Source organism: Plecotus auritus, assembly GCF_963455305.1.
Source record: "Plecotus auritus genome assembly, chromosome: 4".
Taxonomy (NCBI): Eukaryota; Metazoa; Chordata; class Mammalia; order Chiroptera; family Vespertilionidae; genus Plecotus; species Plecotus auritus.
In genome coordinates, this window is record NC_137775.1 from 47,606,955 (window position 1) to 47,628,689 (window position 21,735).

The 21,735-nt window shown below is 43.8% G+C and overlaps 1 protein-coding gene across 3 annotated transcripts in view; it reads left to right on the plus strand.

Moving 5' to 3' along the window:
• Positions 1-504: 504 nt before the first annotated feature.
• The window catches only part of FAXC (failed axon connections homolog, metaxin like GST domain containing), a 65,093-nt gene continuing 43,862 nt past the window's right edge, over positions 505-21,735 (plus strand). Inside the window, exons 1-4 of one of the 3 annotated variants that reach the window (XM_080663765.1) lie at positions 505-585; positions 1,335-1,456; positions 6,840-6,975; positions 15,897-16,093. In XM_080663765.1, coding sequence (XP_080519891.1) covers positions 1,350-1,456; positions 6,840-6,975; positions 15,897-16,093 — 440 coding nt within the window. In that variant the 5' untranslated portion in view covers positions 505-585; positions 1,335-1,349. Of the gene's footprint in view, positions 586-1,045; positions 1,457-6,839; positions 6,976-15,896; positions 16,094-21,735 lie in introns of those variants that run through there. The other 2 variants (XM_080663766.1, XM_080663764.1) reach the window with 2 other exon arrangements.

A 21,735-nucleotide genomic window follows, 5' to 3' on the forward strand; every position in this document is an offset into this window, starting at 1 on the left:
GAAAGGGACTCCCTTCACCACAATCTCCGCTCTCTCACGAAAAGCCTGGGGGATATATCCCTCCTTTCACCCTACTTGAGAAATAAATCCCCTAATGGATTTTTTCCAGTTCCTCTAAACAATTTTAAATTATCCATGCTCTTGCTAAAATTTGCGTGCACATCATAAACTTCCACGAAACACGATTCTATTATTTGTACTTACAAGCCTTAAAAAAAATGAAGTTAAAAGGAAAGAATTGAACATACACACAATTTGACAGATTTTCTGTACCAAGGAAAGGAAAAACACCTCACACCAGCAAGTTTTCTGAGAATGATTTCAAAGAGGAAAGACTTAAGCTGCGTCTAACAGAAGGAAAATCTCTGGGGTACATTTTTCTTATTTGTTACGCCAGACATCTTTCCAGGAGCACATGGACAAGACCTGAGTAACTGTGTAACGTAACGAGAGTGTTTTTACCAATTGTGCAAGTACACAGCGCTATGACGACGGCCAGAACAATCTAATTCCCGACCTCGATCCGGGTTTTGGTGCCCAGCCCCACGGGGTGGCGGGGGGCGTTTCCGCTCCGCGCGGCCCCAGGTGAGTCCATGGCGCTCCCCGCTCTCTGGCTCGCGGGAGGGGCTGGAGCGTAGGCGGAGGCGCGCGGGTTGAGGGGGACCGAGATCCGGGCTCGGACTGCAGCTTCCTCCGGGCGGAGCCGCATTGGTAGCCACCGCCGCAGCCCTGCCCGAGCGCGCGGAGCCTTTCCAGGCCGTGGCGCCGGGGCGCGGAGCCGGTCCGGCGCGCCTCAGCCCTGCAGCTCCGGCCGGGGCGGAGGCCGCCGGACCGCGGAGATGCGGGGCGGGGGCAGGGCGCGGGGTAGGTGATTTTATCCCGCCTGTTTCCCTGCCCGGGGGAGCAATGACATCACGCGGCCTTCTCCAGGCGCCGACACAAAGAGAGGCTCGGAGAGGCCGCCGCGGGGGAACCCGGCGGCCGCCGCGGGCCTTGGGGTGCAGCCGGTCAGGACCGCCTTGCGCGGCCAGAACCCTTTCAACTCCTCCTCCTCCTCTGCAGCCTCCGCCTAGGTCGTCGTCGCCGCCCGCGCCCGCAGCACGCAGCTGAGCCCGCGCCCGGCCGCGCCGGCCCCTTCCCATGCGGGCGGCGCGGGCCCTGGGAGGGGCGCCCGCAGCCAGCCGCGCAGCATGCACTGGGGGGTTGGCTTTGCCTCGTCCAGGCCGTGCGTGGTGGATCTGAGCTGGAACCAGAGCGTCTCCTTCTTCGGCTGGTGGGCCGGGTCCGAGGAGCCCTTCTCCTTTTATGGGGACATCATCGCTTTCCCTTTGCAGGATTACGGTGGGATCATGGCAGGGCTGGGCTCCGATCCCTGGTGGAAGAAAACACTTTACTTGACCGGGGGAGCTTTGCTGGCCGCAGCTGCGTATCTGCTCCACGAACTCCTGGTCATTAGGTGAGCCGGAGAGAGGGCCCCCGCAGGGGCGCCGGAGGGGCACCTGGCCTGGGCAGGGCTGGCGCGAGGGGGGACCCTCCGTCTCACCGCTCAAATGCCCAGCTGACCATGGCCTTGAGGGGCAGTTTAGAGTTGACAGAATTAAACTGGTATTGGGAGGGAAAAACATTCGTCTCCCAATTTTTCGGTGCTGAAAGCAAAGAGTCTTTGGCAAGATCCTAAGTGCAATGTTTTACAACAACAGAATTAGGCCCTGTAGAAATACTAAGTTACACTTTTATGAAAGACCTTATTTATTTATAGATAATAATGCTGGAACATTAACCACTAACCTTATATTTTACTTAAAGGTTAGTTCTCCATTCTACACCCCCCTCCGCCGGTCCCCCCTGACTCTCCCCCCTCCCCCACTTCCGCCCCAATGTTAACATCCTGAAAATGCTGAAATTGCAAAGGGTCCAGAGACCTCTGGGTTCCTGTTAAGGCTGCAGGGCCAGGTATAGTGCTGTGCAGTTTTGATGCAACCTTCACCTGGTTCTCTGCTAATCTGTTATTTAAAGCACCATCGTCGGGTTTACATGCTATTGTGTGAGCCATAGGAGATATAGGACTAGCACATGGGCGTGTTTGACAAAAACATGAGAGTCACCCAGAGCCACAAACAGTTGCATGGCTGCCTGCCGCAGAATGTTGACAGGATTCACTTGGAAATAGCAGAAAATGGAGGCCCTGCTGTTGGCACATCCAGCCCCACACGAGATCTTTGAGTAGGATAATAACCATAGACTGCTGAGATGGTCGTTTGGCTAATTGCTACATTAATTTACCTTTAAAATTTCCGTGTGTTGGACCCTCTGTCACTGAGATGACCAGAAGCAAGCAGTTTTCAGTAGCTTAGATTGTCCCTCTTGGCCAGTATCTTTTAAACATTGAGAAATGTGCCCTCGCTGCCTTTTTCCAGTGGGTGAGTCCTACACAGTAGGTTGTAAACCAAGACAGTGGCAGTGACCTTTGATAGGCCTGCAGGCATTCCAGGAGGACACTGTGACAGACCAACTCAGGTATTGTGAATATTTCTAGTCTAGAGAGGGTGGGAAATCATTTAGGTCTGGGGAAATGTATGTTCGTATTATTTAGTCATAATTGAGAAGTTTTATTTCCATCTTACACATTAAATGCTCTCAGCACAGTGTTTGAATCTAGTCTCGTTGAAATAAAAAAATGTAAAGTGAAATGATCTCTCTAGGTTATTTTATGTTTTTGCTACTTTTAGAACTCTATTTCAAGTTAGGTTTCAAGCTATATGAAAAACTGAAACATTTGTGCAGTAATTTAAACGGTAACCCTATTGTTTCTCAATTACATTCCAGCCCTCTTTTCAGGATCCCAAACCATGTGGTATCTCACCAGTTGTCCACTTTGTGAAGGGAGTGAAGGCACGCTGCACAGGACTGAGTCTAACCCTTGCTTAAATGACCTTGCAGAAATAGCGAGCTAAGAGCTCACCCAGGGAGCAGGCCACACCCTGGTAGGTGTGGCCGCTGGACAAAGAAGAGGCCTCTGGACAGAAATGTGTCCTTTCCCTACTTAGGAGACTGCTTGGATACTTATTTAGTTGAGGCGTGTTTAATCCTTGGTTGATTCACTTTTGTTTCTTGACAGATACTTAAATTGAGTTGGAAAATCCTGTTCTAATGCAAGTAATAAAAGTGGCTGCCCATTTCTGAGTCCTTAGTAGGGTCTCTGTGTAGCAGTGCCTTACTTGTGTGATTAGATTTACTCCTCACAACTTGCATTGGATGTTTGATCCCCATTTTATAGGTAATGAAATTGTGGCCCAGGGTGGTTAAGCAACTTGCCCAGGATCACACAGTAAGAGTAGTAGGATCCAGATTCAAATCTGGGAATGTGTGTGGGCTGAGCCTGAACTTTTTTACTCTCTCCTAGAGAGTACCAATTGTGAAGTAGATTTTGATGGGGGGAGAGGAAGAGAAATGTAGAGAATTGGGGCATAGCTCAGGGAAGACAGACCTGTGGAAGGACCTGAATTTTTGACAGCCTCTAGGGGCATGGAGGGATAGTGGAAAAAAAACTGAGGTCTGGGACTGAGGTTCAGAGGTTACATGATAGAGACCTCTGCTTAAAGGGAAATCGTTTTAGGGAAAACACTAAACAATATGAAATACGCGAGTGGACAGTATACCTTGAAATGGCTATACTGTCTGAGTTCACTGGCAATCATAGTCACCACCTGCTTGGATTTGCTGCTGCACAGACTTAACCTTAATCCATGGCTATGTCTCCAGAGCGGAAAGTAAAGTTGACGGGTGATAATTATTTACCAAGTTTCATTAATGAGTATAACCCAAGTAGGTATTTTGGATTTTTCCCCACCACAATATTTTTAAACAAATATAGTCCCAACCCTGTGCTTTTTTTCTCCCAGTGGAGGTAGCCCAGCAGCTATCTTTTTTTTTTTTTTTTTAAATATATTTTGTTGATTTTTTACAGAGAGGAAGGGAGAGGGATAGAGAGTTAGAAACATCAATGAGAGAGAAACATCAATCAGCTGCCTCCTGCACACCTACTGGGGATGTGCCCGCAACCAAGGTACATGCCCTTGACCGGAATTGAACCTGGGACCTTTCAGTCTGCAGGCCAATGCTCCATCCTCTGAGCCAAACCGGGTAGGGCCCAGCAGCTATCTTAAATTCAATGTGGCATTTGGAAATGTATTGTTTGTAAGTTGAGTGACTAAATAATGACTGTTATTGGTAGCTCATTTGCACTTAAGGCCCACAGCTCAGCCTGTCCTAGAAAACTTAGGCAATCAGCAGCCAGGGGTCATCTGATCTCCCTAAAGAGCTCATCAGCCGTCCACAGAGGCATGTTCACTGTGGTATCTTTCACTGTGTGAGTAGGGGCCAGTCTTGCTGCTGTACAAGCGTTCTTTGATACAACCCTCGTCATAAGGGCACTTTATAAAATATAGCTTCTGGGAAACAGGTCACCTGCTTCTCTGATCCTGTTAGAGAGAGGTTCCTGATGTGTGGAGGGAGGGCTCTGGGGCCTGATTAGGTTCAGATTTACTCTGTTTTTCATCAGTCATGTGACCTTGGATTGGAGAGTAGGCTTCTTGGCTACTGGGTTTTCTCATCTGTAAATAGGGGTGATGATAGTAGCCTTCTTCCTAGAGTTGATGAAGTGAGTTAGCAAATGTTTGACATAGAGTGAGCAGACAGTAAAAGTTGGACATTACTGACTTTATAGTATAGACTTTCATCAGAAAGTTAGGCTTGAGTGGTCTGGGTCAAACTGGCTGTTTCATATTACCAAGTGAGGAATTGTTCATTTTGGTGTAGTTGAAGTGCTTAAGAGCTTGGGAACTGGAGCTGTTAACAACTTGATCTCAAGTTGGTAGTCCTTTGGCACGTTATTAACCTCTCTGAGCTTCAGTTTTGCTGTCTACTATAAAAAATAAATATCGTATAATATACTAAATTTAAACTGTAGCAGTAGCCACTCTGTAGTGTTACTGAAATCATGTAATGTACATGTATACAAAGTCATTGGCATATATGCTTGTCACATAGTTAACATCCATTCTTCTTATGACATGGCCCAAGTTAACCATTACGATTAGATTGTTCTGGCCAGTGGCTCAGGGATTTTATATTTACCTCCTAACCTTTCAGTCCTTATATTTTTGCCCGGCTAATTTACATAAAAATATCACTCCGTGATTTGAATTATTTGAGTGGGCAAAATCAGTTAGTTGTCAAATCTACATTTTGCACTTTCTAGGAATATAGTCTAAATGGCTCCTTAATTTTGAGATCTGACCTCCCAAACATTTCATCTAAATGAAAACCTTTGTTTCATAGCAAATATTGCCAGAAAGCAGCAAGTATTTTTATTCATTTGACCAGTGTTTTAAAAAGGAGCCATTCTTACCTTTCTAACTGGAATGGGCACTTCAGTGGTAAACTTCTCCAAAAGTGTTGCTATATTGAGCGGAGATGCTGCAGTAGGTGACCATCTGTGTGATGATGATACGAAGAGCTTGTCCTTGCTTGCTTAGGTAGATAGATGTACTCGAGGGATTCAGCCAGGAATGATGCGAGGGAACCAGAGCTCAGGGAAGGCCAAGGGGAAGAGTGGGAAGTGGTTAGGTAGAGTAAAAGATGGAAATTGCAGAAGGTTCCTGTGGTGTATGAGGGAAACTGTGTGGAATGATGAGGTTTTGTAGTGTAAGGGGATAGGACCATATATCTCTTTGAAAAAGAATGAAGTCCATCTCTCCTACATATGCTTGATAGCTCACCAAATATTTATAGATATTAGTTTATTTAATTCTCAGGATAATCAATACAGAATAGGTACTCTCCTCACTATCTCTGTGAGAGAGAAGAAGAGGGCGAGGCCAATAGGAAGCAGGACTTGGACTTGACCCCACGTGTCCAGACTTGGAATCCAGTATTTGTTTTACTTCATGGCGGCTATTGAAAAACTGTACCAGGGAAGTCCTCCTCACCCAAAAAAGTAGCCAAAGAAAAGATAGATGATGTGTGGCTGAGACAGAAGAAGGGGCAAAGGTAGGGGCACTGAGATACGTGCTGTGTGGTGAAAGTAGGGACCCTGGGAAGGTGGAAAGTATGAGAGAGCCCAGAAGCCAGACCCTCTGCTCCGCAGGTAAAAGGCCAGGTGAGGGGCAGGTAGTTGGGAAGAGGGACCAGAGTGCTTGGCGTCTCAGATTCCCTGCAGACGTGGGTCAGGGCCGAGGAAATCTGTATGTTATCCAGGGCCCTGTGGAAGAAGAGCCTCAAGAACACAGGCTCTGACTACCTGGTTCAGTCTAGCTTCTGCCATAGGGATGTGACTTCGGGCAAGCTCATCCTCTGTGCCTCAGTTTCCTCATCCATAAAACATGGACCACAATAGCATCTACTTCATAGGGTTATTGTGAAGGTTAAAGGAGATCATGCCTGTGAAGCCCTCAGAACCATGCCTGACACATAATAAGCCCAGAATATAATTTTAATCTATCCATCGTGTCCCATGGCAGTTAAAGATAGCCAGTAAGGGGAAAAGGGGGACCTGTCCCCGAAAGTACTCTTCCTGTCCATAAGCTACAGGGACCAGAAGGAGGTTGATAGGTAGTTACCTTTCTAGGCCCTGGAGGTCATGGTAAAATCGGAGCTTGTAAGGTTCTTCTGTGGTTCACCAAGCTCCCACGTGCTCCGTGCCTCTGGGTGAGGAAAGCCCCAAGACAAACATCTGCTTGTTCTTGGGAAGCAACAGCCCAGCAGGGGTCTCTGAGGAACTAAGAGAACTGAGTGTATAACATGTGGATTGTTCTTTATTTCTGTTTTGGTTTTAACAGGAAACAGCAAGAGATTGACTCCAAAGATGCTATTATTTTGCATCAGTTTGCAAGACCTAACAATGGTGTCCCCAGTTTATCCCCTTTCTGTTTGAAAATGGAAACTTATTTAAGGATGGCTGACTTACCCTATCAGGTACTTGTGCGCAAATACGTTTTATTCTCATAACAGCAAAATCTGTTAGACACGGTCCCTAATCTCACGTCGTGGGAAGGGCTGGCACTCTTTGCTAGAGGGGGCGAGCATGAACTTTTGTAAGGTTCAGGGCCATGTTATTTTTCCTGAATAGAGTATAATTTGGTTACTAGTTTGGATACGCTGTTAATACAGGTGGGTGTACCATTCGTTGCCTGATGTGGTTTTATCCTTCAGGTTTCTATTTATTGACAGCATTAAATTTTGTCTCATGAATCCTGGGGGCAGAGCACCCAGCAGGCACCAGGGAAATGAATTTCTTCACAGTTTCCATGTTTTGTTTGGGTGACTTTCAGGGAAACACTGCCTCTTTTCAGCATTGGAGAGTGAACATAGGCGTGTATTTAAGGGCATACTTTGTTCTCTGAGTAATGCTTGAGCTGTGTCTCACAGATTTGACAGGTTGTGTTTTCATTGTCATTCAATTCTATGCATTTTTAAAAAATTCCCTGAGGTTTTTCCTTTTCACCCAAGGTCTAGCCAAATGCAACTTTTTTAAGGTTTTGACTTTTGTTGCTGTTTTTCAATTTTATGGTCAGAGCAGGTAGTTTTAGTGATATTAATTCCATGGAATTTACTGACCCTTTAGCCAGTAGTGTATGGCTACTTTTTAAAAATATATATTTTTATTGATTTCAGAAATGAAGGGGGGGGGGGGGAGAGAGAGAGAGAGAGAGAGAGAGAGAGAGAGAGAGAGAGAGATAAACATCAATGATGAGAGAGAATCATTGATCAGCTGCCTCCTGTGTGCCCCAGACAGGGGATTGAGCCCACAACCTGGGCATGTGCCCTGACCGAGAATTGAATCGTGACCTCCTGGTTCATAGGTCGAACCTCAACCACTGAGCCACGTCAGTTGGGCTGTTAAGACTTATTTCTAACATCTTATTTAATACTTGTCTCCTTACTATTACTTTGTTTTTACTTTTTCTCATTTCCTGCTTTCAATTGGATAGTTAAATTTTTTTTCTTGTCATTTAAAACAAATTCTATTTTTGTTGCTATAGTGGTTGCTCTTAAGATCCTAATTTGTGTCTGTTTATCCCCATTTATTTCTTAAATGTATCCCATTGTATTTGCCCTCTAACGATACAGGTGTGTTAGCAGGTTCACATGAACCTTGGGTCTCTTCCTTCCCAGCCCTCATCCCATCTGTGTTGCTGTTGTGTAATATACTACTTCCGGAATTTTTGAAATATTGTCTCTTTTGTTTGTTTGTTTGTTTTGGTCCTTTTATAAACATCAAGCCTTACTAAGTTATTTGACTAGTCTAATTTCCCATCTCTGATCCTACAGGATTTGTTTATCTTTTTATTGGAGTACTTCCTTGATGAGTATTTTTAGAGTGAGCCTTTCAGTGGCAATCTGTGGCTTTGCATGCCTGAGAGCTTCATTATGCCCCCGCATTGGATAATTCTGTGATCAAAGTTTTTTTCCCTTCAGTAGTTTAAAAATTATATTTTCTTTTTTATATAAAAATTTGACAATATAACTCAGTTGCCTTTTCTTTTTTTGCATCGGTGTTGCTCTTGAAAAATCTGATGTTAATTTGACCCTTTTTCTTTCATTTTTTCTCTGGAAACTTTTAGAGTATTTGTTTAATCTTGACATTCTTAAATTTCACTATAATGTGCCTTGGTGTGGGTCTTTAGTATCTTGTTTGGTCCTTTATAAATACTTAATTTGAAGTCTTCAATCTTTTTAATTCTGGGGAATTATTAGTTTTCTACTATTTCTTTTCTTTTTTATTTGTTTTCCCTTTCTCCTTTCCTGTTCTGTGTTTTCTGAATACTGAAGTCTCTGCTTGTATTTCTGCATCTCAGAATGTATCCCTTCATTCTTTTCTGCTTCCTTCTGGGAGAATTCCTCTCTGGGCTTCCATTGCTCTATTTTCTCCTTGAATCCATTGTGCTGTTTCTCTCATCTATTCTGTTCAACTTTTACATTTTTTCTTCTTAATGGTTCCCCTTGGTTTGTTGTGGGAACCCCTTTCACGTCCCGTGTGGTTCAGGGTTCCAGTTCAGGGTTCGGGTTCTGGAGAAGGCTGCACACAAATGAAAAGAGACTAGAAAAGCATTAATTTGGGAAATGGGGGCCGGGCGGAAGCCCAAGAGAGGACTACCCCTCGCTCTGGCTTCGCCATCCCTTTTATTAAGATTATGGGATACACCCATATCCCTCAGGCAGGAAATTCCAATAATAGCCAATCATAAGACTAACAGGTGGAGGGTGCTTCAACTACCAATGTCTCAATCAAACAATGAGTGATTAGCCCTGACCTTTCAGAGCAGTTAAGGTTGACCAGCCTTCCGATTCCCCATCCACACCTCTCTACTAGTGAAACAATGATCGGCTTCCTTCCGGCAGTTTGTATTACTAGTCTCTTTCGTTATCTCTGAGAGGACATTTATTATGCTAATTAAAAATGTGTGGTCTGTCCCAATAAGTGCCTCCCGTTGTAGGTATCCAGTCTGTCGCCCTTCTCGCACCGTGGTTGCACTCCTCTGGTGCCTAGTTATTTTGGTTTGAGATCTCCTTTCACTGGGGATGTCAGCTTTTCTGCCTGGGAATTCATACTGAGCAAGGGCTAAAGCTCAGCTGCAGGTTGTGTACCTTGGAGGGGGTTGAAGAAAGGGAAGGAGGTGAGCCCCAGGCATTCTCCAAACCAGTGTGGTCCCTCTGGTTTGCTGCCACTCCTCCAAATGGCTCCCACAGATCAGGGATTCACCTTTAAGCTCTCTACCTTTAAGGTAGCAGCATTGAGAGGAGGTGGTCTCCTTGGATGGAAATAGACCAGCAGGGAGGTTGGAGGGAGAGCTCATCCAGCCAAGCTGTTGGCTGCCCTGATAATGATATTCCCCCGCCACCTCCTGACTCCCCATGCCAGTGCTTTCTGAGCCAGTTTCTCTACAGAAGAGGGGATGGGGATCCTTCTCAGCAGCACTGGGATGAGATGGAGTGTCATGCTCTCAGTTTGGTAGTGCTGTTTTGGAGGTTCCTTGGGAGTATGGTGGAGTGGCACCGAATCCGGACTCTGGGGGGGCATGGGTTCTTTATGACTGGGGGCGGAGCAAGGGTGAGTCGGGAGGCAGAGGCAGGGATAAAATTACTCAGGACTTTCTGAGCCAGCGATGGAGGAGAAAATAGCCATAGAAACAGACCAGGCTTGGATTCTCTAAAATGCAGTGGATCAGGTTTGAAGATGGCTGTTCAGCGTGGTGTTGGCAGTTGGCACTAAAGACGTGTGTCACCGAGGGGTGCTGATTGGAGGAGAATGCTATCCTGCAGCTGCCTGTCTCCGCTCCATCATCACCCTAGACAAGCTTCCCCCGTTAGCCATGGCAGGTTTGGGACAGTGAGGCTCAGAACCTGAATCTTGTGCTTTGAGTTTCTGGCTGCTTTAAGATCATGTGTGCCTTCACCCCATGAAGTGATCCTGCTGTTGGCAGCCACTGCCGGGCTGGCTGCCCTTTCTTTCCTGCCTCTGTGCCCATCTTTACCAGCAGCCTACCTGCCGACCTACGTTCATTGTTTGGAGCCGCTGCTTTTCAGTTCGTATAACGGGAGCAGCAGGACACACGCCTCACTGTGAAGCCTGGAGCTCTCACCGAGGCCTTTGAGAAGGGCCACGCTTACCCCCGTCCAAAATTATTGTTTCTTGTTCAGTATAGATACATTTTTTAAAAGGAAGGATAGAGGAGTGTTTTTTCTTCTGTGAGGTCTCTCTGGGAAATAAATGGAGGGGTGTTCAGCATGGGGCAGAGATCTGGGTGGAAGGAAAGTGGTTCTGTGGTTTAGAAGGGGGTGTGCCTGCCCGAGTGCCTTGAGGCCCAAGGGCCATCAGCAAGGGTTTGTGACGCATGTGGTGCCTGGAAAGTGATGGTGGGAAGTGCCCATGTCTCAGAGGGTCAGTAGAGAGGTTTGTCCTATTCTCAGGGGGCGCCACCCTCGGCCCCTTCTTTGCCCTATGCCTTTTTAAAACATATTAAGATACCATGATCCTAAGAGCATGACTTTATAATTGAATCTTTTCTATTTTTTAACCTAAGTGAGACTGGAATAAATATTTGATGACCATCAGTAGGCACTCACAAAGCTTTTAAAAACAAAAAACTTGATGTGTTGGTCATAGTTATTATCTTCTTAAAATCAAGATATAAATATCAGTAGGTCAATTTTAAAAAGTGTTCATTTTGTAATAATTAAAGATTCATGGGAAGTTGCAAAACATGTATAGGGAGATCCCACAGATATGGGTAATAAAAGAAAGAAAACAGCTTTAGTATTTTTTCTGATTACATGTATTTGACATACGACGGTCCGTATAAGGATTTCCAACAGTACAAAAAAGTGTAAGTGGAAAAGGAAAATCTCCTGCCATCCTACTAGCTAGAGATTGCTGTCACTGATATTTCTGACCATCCTTCCATTCATTTCTCTAGACATACATGAAAACACCTCCATCATTTGTCACAGCTGATTGTATATGAAGCATGTATTTCACACAATAATTCTTTTTAAATAGATAATGACTTCAGAACTCACTGCTCTGGCTCTCAGCTTTAACTTTTGATGTTCTGTTTATTTGCTGATCTTGCCTTTTTTCCTCCTATCTGTCTATCTATCTATTTATTTTAACTTTTTTAAAATTGAAATTATTGGGGTGGCATCCCAATCTTTAAAAAATTTTCTAAGCTACAGACAAGTTAAAAGAATAATAGAGTGAGCACCCATATGCCCTTCACCTGGATTCACCAGTTGTTGACATGCTGCTTTTTTGCTTTATTTCTCTTTATATATGCCTTATGGACAATTTTTTTTTTCTTTTTAATTTGTCTGTATTTGCCACAGTCTTTTAAAACAGAACGTGACTTAAGCACTACGTTTCTAACTTGCTCTGAGTTACTTTCAAACGGCTTTACAACGTCCCTCGGTTGTCCTGTAATTTTGCCACGCTAAACAATGCTTTTCTTTGGAGACAAGCCCTGTGGATAGTTACTCTCATCAAGTTGGTCAGCTTAGCATACTGATTTCTAGAGGCCGTGCATGCAGTTGGTAACTACAGGGGATGTTAGGCTTAAAAAGCAGATCCTGGGGAATGAAAGTTGTTTTAAGCATGTATCTCAGAACACTTTAGCAATAAAAGATTTGGTCTACTTAGTAATCCACTTGAGAGATAAACACTTTAGACCAGCGGTCGCCAACCAGTGGTCCGTGAGGTCCGAAAGGTTGGTGACGGCTGCTTAGACCACAAAGCTAACAAACATTAGCCTACACGTATCTTACAACAAACATAACCCCATTCTGTTAAAACATACCTTTATGGACAATTTTTTTAATGCACCATTTGAGAATAGGCAGCAGAAATCATAAAACTTCATCCCTCACTATTTCAGTGTGTATATCCAAAAAAATGAGGATATACTGCTATAAAACTATAATAGATAATACATTTTTGTATAATGTATAATATAATAATAGCTGCATGGATTTTTTTCAGTGAGTTATAACCCACAAAAGTTGCTCAAGTTACTTCAAATTTAGTTGATGGAAGACCTTTCAAGATAGTTGCAAAGCTTCAGGGAATATAATAGAATAGAGGCCCAGTGCACGAAATTCGTGCACAGGTAGGGTCCCTATCAGCTGCCGGCTGCCGGCTGCTGGCTGCTGGCCAGGGCTTCCCTTCCCCTGCTGCCGGCTGCTGGCTAGGGTCTCCCTTCATTCCACGCCGCCCCCTGGTGGTCAGCACACATCATAGCGAGCGATCTTACTTCCAGTCCGTAGAACACCCGAGGAGACACTTTGCATATTAGGCTTTTAAATATGTAGATGTAAATTTAGCTGAAAATTTGGGGCATCATGACTGTGTAGCAAATCAGAATGACAAAACTTGGGGATTTCTTTTAAGGTCTCAAGTTCTCCATCACAGAATGGTGATGGTGATGTTAGTCCTTATGATGAAGGCACTTTGTCAGACACTGCATGTGCCTTTGGTTCTAGCAACTGTTATTATGTTGTCCTCATTCTTTAGAGGAGGAAATTGAGGCCCAGGGAGGATTAGGGAGACTCAGGGAGGTCCAAGGTCACACATTGAATAAATGATGGAGCCAGATTTTTATGCCAAAGCCTATAGCTTTCACTGCTGTGCTAATAATGCAGTGTGAATGTAGATATATTAACCTCACCAGGGACAGACTTGCAGGGAAACATCAGCTTGAGAAAAATATAGAGGGTTTACCTCTTCATCTTTCTTCCAAAAATTGCTTTCAGAAACTATCCTCAGTGGGTCAGTCAGACTCCAATCGCTTAAATACGAGTAGGCCAGGTGTTCTTTAACATATTTATGGAGGTTAAGGAAATTATATATATATTTTTTATTTTAAAAGTAATATAATCACATTTAGAAATTTGAAATGCATGGAAAAGACCACCTGCTTCTACCCATAGTCTTGCAGGTTGTTCACTGCACAGCAGTGCCTGGCGAAGGAGTGGGGGCAGGGAGGACTTGGCAGGCTGTGAACCCTGGCATAGTCTGTATCCACCAGAGGAGGTTCTGTTTTCCTAGTTGCCCAAAAGCAATATGGCTATCAGCAGCCCCATTAACTCCCCTTTTTCTAGGCTGGGCCCAGAATGAATTTCTTTAGAATAAGCAATGAGATAAAGTATTGATACCAAGAGACAGACCAGTTAGTTTCCAATACGTTCCATTAAAGCTAGCAGTAAGCAACATTAGCATATTAGGCTTTTACTATATAGGATAATGCTGTTTATTTATTTGCTCTGGTTTTTAGCCTTCCGAAAAGGTGATATTTCTTCAGAGGTCTCAGAAGCCTGGGACCCTCAAACATAGTCCACGCCCAGTCCTTGTGGGCACAAATGGACAGCTGCCGTTAAGGATCATGATTTCTAGCCATAACCCTGTTATCTCACTGGAGGCCAATTCAATAGTCATACATACCACATACAACATACAAGCATAATTCTTAGACACGGAGAGACTTGACTTAGAAATTTTGTAACATTCTATATTTTTTATCCCTTGTGGTGAGATCCCTTGTGGTTTTTGGGAAAGGCACACACAAATCTTGGCGTGATTTAGGTAAGAACAATTAGAGCAATAATCATCTTCGTTAATCCCAATAATTTCTCACACAAAAAAACCCTCAAATGGTAATTTTCTTTTCTTGGAAAATTTTGTTTCTAGTCTAAGATTTGGCCGGGGTCTCCTAGAAGGAGGCCCTCACAGAGTTTGCTGTCATCAAGCACCTGTACAAGGAAGGATCTTCTTGTGCGGGATTTGATGGGTGTGGTTACATAGGTTTAACTCTGTTTCTCTAGGAGGTAATGAGGGTAAGTGAGTGCTCCTAAAGCAGAGGTGGACAGGCTGCAGGTCTGTGGGCCAAAGTCAAAGGAGGAGGAATATTTTGTATTACATTACATTCACATTTCAGTGAACAACTTTTTATTGCTACTCATATTCATTTATGTGTTGTCCATGGCTGCTTTCGAGCTACGACTGCAATGTTGAGTTGTGACAGAGACCATATGGGCTGCCTAAAATTTACTATCTGGCCCTTTATAGAAAAAGTTTGCTGACCCCTACTATAGAGAAACAGTTTAAAGATGTGGAGTCAGATATATTTAAAATAAAAAAACATTTTTAAATAAATAAACAGCATTATCCTATATAGTAAAAGCCTAATATGCTAAGTGTCCGGTTGGCCATTCAACCAATCAAAGCGTAATATGCTAATAATATTCTAAGGCCGCTTAACCACTCGCTGTGAGGTGCACTGACGACCAGGGGGAAGACGCTGTGACTGGTAGGTGAGCTTGCTGCTAGGGTCTGGCCGATTGGGACTGAGTGAGATGGACCGGACGTGCCCTGGAACCCTCCTGTGTTCCCTTCCCTACTGGCCAACCTACCATGTCCCTCCCCGTCCCCGATCATGCACCAGTGGGGTCCCTCGGCCTGGCCTGCGCCCTCTCACAATATGGGACCCCTTGGGAGATGTCAGAGAGCCTGTTTCAGTCCGATCCCACAGGCTAGGCCAAGGGACCCCACTGGTGCACGAATTCGTGCACCGAGCCTCTAGTTGAGATATAATTGGCATGCTATAAACTGCACGTATTTAAAATGTATACTTTGGTAAATTTTGGCATATGTAAATATTAATGAAAACTCACCATAATCAAGGTAGTGATGTATCCATTACCCACAAAATTTCTTTTTGCCTTCTTGTAATTCTGTTGTCCTGTCACTTCCTGTCCCCTATCCTCCTGAGTAAACACTGATCAGCTTTCTGTCACTATAGATCAGTGTAAATTCTCTAGAGTTTTATCAAGTGGAATCCTACAGTAAGTACTCTTTTTGTTGGTCTGAATTCTTTCACTTAGCAGCGTTATTTTGAGATTTACCCGTGTTAATGTGTATATCAGTAGTTCATTCCTCTTTATTGTAAGGGTATACCAGAATTTGCTTATTCATTTACCTCTTGATGAGCTCTTGCTTTCCCCCCTGTGTTTGACAGTTGCAAATAAAGCTTCTATGAACATTTGTGTACACGCCTTTGCATGGATATATGCTTTATTTTCTTTTGGCTCTCTCTCTCAACAATAAGCTAGAGCCCATGATAAAATTAATTTGAGAAAAGTAATATCTTCATGTGCAGTAAACCTTTTGTGTGTTTTTTTTCCCAAGAGTAACCATTTATACTCTTTAAGATTTTATATGCTGAGTACATTCACTTGAGTAGTATAGTCACTATCAAATATACGGTTGAGATATTTGTTTCTGTTAATCACACAGTGAAATTTAAATAAAACATTGCTTTTCTCTTTTTAAACTTTACTCTGCTTAGAATTATTTTGGTGGAAAACTCTCTGCTCAAGGGAAAATGCCTTGGATTGAATATAATCATGAAAAAGTTTCTGGCACAGAATTCATAATTGACTTTCTGGAGGAGAAGCTTGGAGTGAACTTAAACAAGAACCTGGGGCCTCAGGAAAGAGCCATCTCCAGGGCGGTGACCAAGATGGTGGAGGAGCACTTCTACTGGTGAGTGCCCGGCCTGTTCCCACCCTTCCAGTAAGCCAAGTTCTCTGTCACTTTTCAGATACTCCCCAAACCTTTCCTTCTGAAAAGAAAACTTAGCAAAAGTTTTCTGCATTCTGGCTGACTTAGGGGTCAAACTTATGACTGTGAAGTTTCTAGAACATTTTCTGTAGATGCCCAGCTAGTACCTATCTTAGGCTTTGTGTGCCATATGTCTCTGTAGAAACTACAGTTGACCCTTGAACAACGTGGAGATTGGGGGCACCAACGCCCTACAAAGTTGCAAATCTGCATGTAACTTTTGACTCCCTCAAAACTTAACTACAACTACTAGCCTACTGTTGACCGGAAGCCTTACCGATAATACGAAGAGCCAATTAACACATATTTTGTGTGTTATATGTATTATATACTGTGTTTTTACAATAAAGTAAGCTAGAGAAAAGAAAATGTATTAAGATGATCATAAGGGAGAGAAAATATATTTAATAATATTGTACATATTTATTGAAAAAAATCCATGTATAAGCGGACCCATGTAGTTCAAACCCATGTTGTTCAAGGGTCAACTGTACTGAACTGTGCCCTGATGTTGGAGTGGAAAAGTGGCCATAGATGACATGCAAATGAATAAGCATGACTCTGTCTCAGTAAAAGCACTGAAATTTGAATTTCGTTTAATGCAAAATATTATTCTTTTGCCTCACCTATTTTAAAATGTAAATTGGGTAGTCTATGGGCTATAATTGTCTGACCCCTGATTTACACTGGAACTCACTAAGGTGAGGGAGATATTTTAATAGACTGGGCTCTTCACCAATACAGACCGCTGCATTAAAATAACATTCATCAGATACCCAGAGCAGGGAACAGAAAACGAAGTCAGGGTACAAGTCTTAGGTGAAATAAATTACACAAGCGTTGTAGGATTATTGTCAGTTTTCCTCAGAGGACAAGTGTCTCTGTGTTCAGTAGGAAAGCATGCTACCGTTCTCTGCCCCGACTGCCTGACTGCCAGCTTGTGTTCCCCGAGTCTGGAGCATCATACAAACTGTGCTGTGTGCTGGCTCGTTCTGCACATGGCCTTTTGCTGGCTGTGACACTGAGCGAATTAAACAGACCTAGTTCTTCTTGCTTTATTGTCATCTAGGTTTTTTAAAAATTCTTTTTCTTTTATCCATTTTTTGGAAGTCGGAGCACCTTTCCCTACCCCAGTAGATAAGTTTTCTCTCTGATTTCTGCAAACGTTATCTTGTTCCAAGGACTTAAGTATTGTTAAGCCCACTTTTTGGCATTAGTTGTTATTCCTGGGCCAGTAGCTCACCCAGTAGCTTTTCCCTCCTGCACTGGGAGATACACTCAGTGTGGAGTTGACTCTGGAAGGCTCTTCCTCAGCACCTTCCTATTTCATCCATTCAGCTCTCTTTCTAACTAGAAAACTTGTTGTTCTATCTCTTGGATTTGAGGTGCCCTTCTATTTTCCTTTTCCTCTTTCTACTCTCAGTTCCTGCCCAGTTTATTGCAGGGCTGACCTGAAGCACCACTTCAGAAGGGGTGGGAGCAAGGAGGGAGGCAGCAGCAGTGTAGGTCGGCGTGGGAGTAATCACAGTCTGGGTTCCAGAATGAACCCAGGCCTTTTCTTAAGAGTAACACCTGTCCAGAACTGCTGGACTTCCCACTTCAGAGTGCAGAGTTCTGCAGTTAGGACCAAAACGCATGCCATGCTTAGCCTCAGGAAATAGCCTGTAGGACAGAGCCTGTCTCACCTGCTTGCCAGGTTCCAGTCCCTACTTTGAGGGAAATGAAGAAGCAGCACAGGGCCACCTTGGCCCCTCTGCATTCCTTTGATGTGGCCCTCCAAAGCCTACTTCATTTGACTGATGGGCCCTAGGAGAGCTAGCACTTTGATAGCTGCCTGAAAAGAAGCGGGAAGCCTTACATTGGTTGGTAGTTTTGTTACAACTCTTTGATTTCTGTTGTGGTTCATAGAATTTATATCTCGGTTAGAAAATATATATATTTTTTGTTTTGTTAATATTCACCTGAGGATATTTTTTCCATTGAATTTTTTTTAGAGTGGAAAGGAGGGAGGAAGGAGAAGAGAGAGGGAAGAGAAAGAGAAAGGTAGAGAGAGAAACATTGATGTGAGAGAGACACATCAGTTGGTTGCCTTCTGCACAGCCCCAACTGGGGATCTAACCTGCAACCCAGGTACGTTTGTGCCCTTGACTGGTCATTGAACCCATGACCCTTCGGTATGCAGGCTGACCCTCTATCCACTGAGCCACACTGGCGAGGAGGGTTAGAAAGGCTTTTATCCAGAAAGATTCCCAAGTACCACTTGTCACTGCTTCTTGCTATGAGTGTATGGACGTTTTGTACATATTTACTTCATGGTAGAAGTTCATCTTCTGCTCTTCCCTCCCCCTCTCTCTCTACAAGGGCCCTTGCTAATACTTGCTGGGGGTGGGGTGTGGTGGGGAAGGAAGGGTGCTTGTGGCAGGGGTGGGAGGAAGAGATGGGAGATAATATCCTGGTAGGAAACTACCTTAATTTTACTGACCACAAACTTCCAAATGCTTGAATCATACATAGACTCTTTTCTCTTTTTAATTAGAAAAATACTTTTTTGGCCTAGCCAATATTTCTCATTTGTGTCTCCTCAAGGGTTAATTTGAGGAAGAAATAGTTAAAGTGGAAGGCCATGTCTTGATTGAGATGCGAATATACAGTGAATTTTCAAAAAGTAAAATCCTAATTCCTCTAATTCCCTTAAGTCCCTAGTAGCAGAAGGAAAAACAGACCTTCCTCTGTTTCATAAGCTTTCCAGATCTTTAGCCAACTTCTTGCTTTGGGAGATGTTGAGCAGCCTTTCCAGAAAGCTCTAAATCCCAGTGGAGAAAAGACCTTGTCCCCACTCATGATGAGAAAATGTGTGACACAGAGAATCCATGGATTCGGCACCGTTGGGCTCCTCTCCTCCTTCCCATTTTGTAGTCTCAGAGGCAAAACACCAAACGTGCACCCGTAGCAACGGGCCAGCATAGGGGACTACAATATGTAGGAAAGCAGTGTAACTATGAGCTTTCCATGAGAACCTGTTCAGTTCTAGCAGTCCATAAGCTCCCAGGCTGTGTCTGCACTTACCGTGGTGGAAGAGGTGGAACCAGTTGTTTGACTAATTTGATTCAATTATCTGGAGTTTTCAGATATGTTTACTTTGGTCTGAAGCTTTAAAAATGCTCCAGGTATGGTTTTCTGAAGAGCAAGGGAAATGGAAAGCTGTTATTGTTATGTAACATCACATAATTCTGAAGCTCTGTTTTAGGTCTGCTCAAATAAGCACGTTTAGCTATAAAGTGTTTTTTTTTCTTGCACTTGAAAAAAAAACACATCATTATGTCCCCCTGGCTTTATAAAGCTATTAAGGAAGATGAAGAAGACAGGTTTTTATCTCCTTTGTTCCACTGAATGCTTAAGTCAGACCCAATTCCATATAAGGGGAAGTCTGGGAGACACAGGGTCCAATTACAGGAATGAAATTGATTTTTGGTAACACACCATAGCTTCTTCTGTGTGACATACTGCCCCCTTGTGGACACCCGTGAGTGTCTTAAGAGTCTTCCAACCCCATAGGGAAGTGTGTAGGATATGGTTGTCAAACTAGTCAGAACATTATCAACTATAAATACTGGCATATAGGCATTAGAACAGGGAATTCAAGTTTGACTCTAGGTTGGCCATAATTTTACAATTTTGCGTTTGTAAATGAATGGGTGTGTGTGTGTGTGGGAAGCTTTAATCAAATGACTTATCACCAGGACCTTCTCTAAAAGCCAGAGATACTCTCTCCCTGATTATACCTTGATTGATGTGTTCTCTGATATCCTCCCTCCCAGTTTTAGATGTAGTGAGGGCTCCTGTTTGCAGGAGCTAATCTCATGCCTTTGACTTGGTGAAAATACAGAAGCTTATCATATGCTCCTGCACCCATGAGCATTTAGGATACAAGCAAACTACAGCAAGGAGAGCACAGCATGGAGAAGGCATCCTCATGGTCGGGAAGGCCTCGTGCAAGGACTCCTCATTAAACAGTGGTCTGCAGTTTCCCACATACTGATATTTGTTTCTGCTGTGGGCCAGGTCTCATGTTCGGTTATAACAAGAGAAATCTTCATTCAAACAGCCAGGGTCAGTTTTTCTTTCCTGTCTTCTTGCTCTCCTTTAAAAATGTTTGAGTTGGGTTTATTCTTCTGTTCTAAGATAATCATTTTTTAAGGAAACACCTCTTTGTTTTTGTAATTTCTTTATTGATTAAGGTATCACATATTTGTCCTCATCCCCCCATTCCCATCCCAAACCCCTCCCCACGCATGCCCCCCCCCCCCCCCCTGTTGTCCGTGACCACTGGTTAGGCTTATATGCATGCATACAAGTCCTTTGGTTGATCTCTCCCCCTTACCCCCACCCTCTCCTACCTTCCCTCTGAGATTTGACAGTCTGATCGATGCTTCCCTGTCTCAGGGTCTGTTTTTGTTCATCAGTTTATGTTGTTCATTATTTCCCCTAGATGAGTGAGATCATGTGATACTAGAAATACACTTATAAGAACCGAAAATGAGACAAGCAATAATGGTTATGCTGAGAGGCAAATGTATCAGTCTGTAGTGAGTTTCTTTCTGGGCCAACAGTTCTTTTGAGTCCCAATTTCAATGTCAAACAGTTCCTTATGTGTACATGTCAGCAATGATATTTCAGTTCTGGATGGTGGACAAATGGTGGTAATGCAGGTCTGACCCTCTCTGGTTTGGTCCTGGGCAACCTGCAGCGATGCACAGCTGCTGACTGCTAGTATGGCAAGGTGTCATCAGTGTCTTCCATCTCTGGACTGTTTCTCTTCTGTCTTCATGGCTGGAGCAGTCCTGTCAATTCCTCTCTGTTGCAGGAATCCACATGGTCTTGGAGTTATTTTCTGAAAATATACAAACATATTCTTGACCAGAAGTTAATAAAGGAATATTTTCTATAAATTTGACTTGGGATCTTTTTTCATTTTTTGCCCAAACGATTTTCCTTTGGCTTGTTTTGACACCATGTGAGGACACATCTCTTTGACCCCATTTTGCAGAACAGATCAGATCCATCAGTTGCACTAAAGAACATGAGTATCAACTTCCTGAAAGAGGCGCTGAGAATGATAAATTATTTTAATTGCTTAGCCTAGTTTACTTTCCAGATTGGCCGTCCTTGGCCTCTCCAGTTAAGAATTCATGACCCCTTGTGCAGCGGCCTCTTCCCAGTGGAGAGTGACACAGATCTCAGAAGAGAGCAGTGGCAGCCTCTTCTTCATCCTCCATAGGCTCTGCAGCTCTTTCCATTTTTCTACTTAAATACTGTCATCCCTTAGAAACACTGCTGAGCAGTGGCTGGCTCAGAAGCGAAGCCTTTTTTCATCCAATGGCCAGGCACCGTGCCAGATGCGGGGGAAAGCGAGGTGATGAGACGCTATCTCTGTCCTCCAGTGGTTCCCAGGCTGGTGGGTGACATGGAGCCTTTGTGATGGTCAGTGCTGGGGAGGAGTTTGAAGAACCAAGCAAGGAAAGGCAGCCAGCATCTGCTGGGGGGATGAGAGGAAGGCTTCCCAG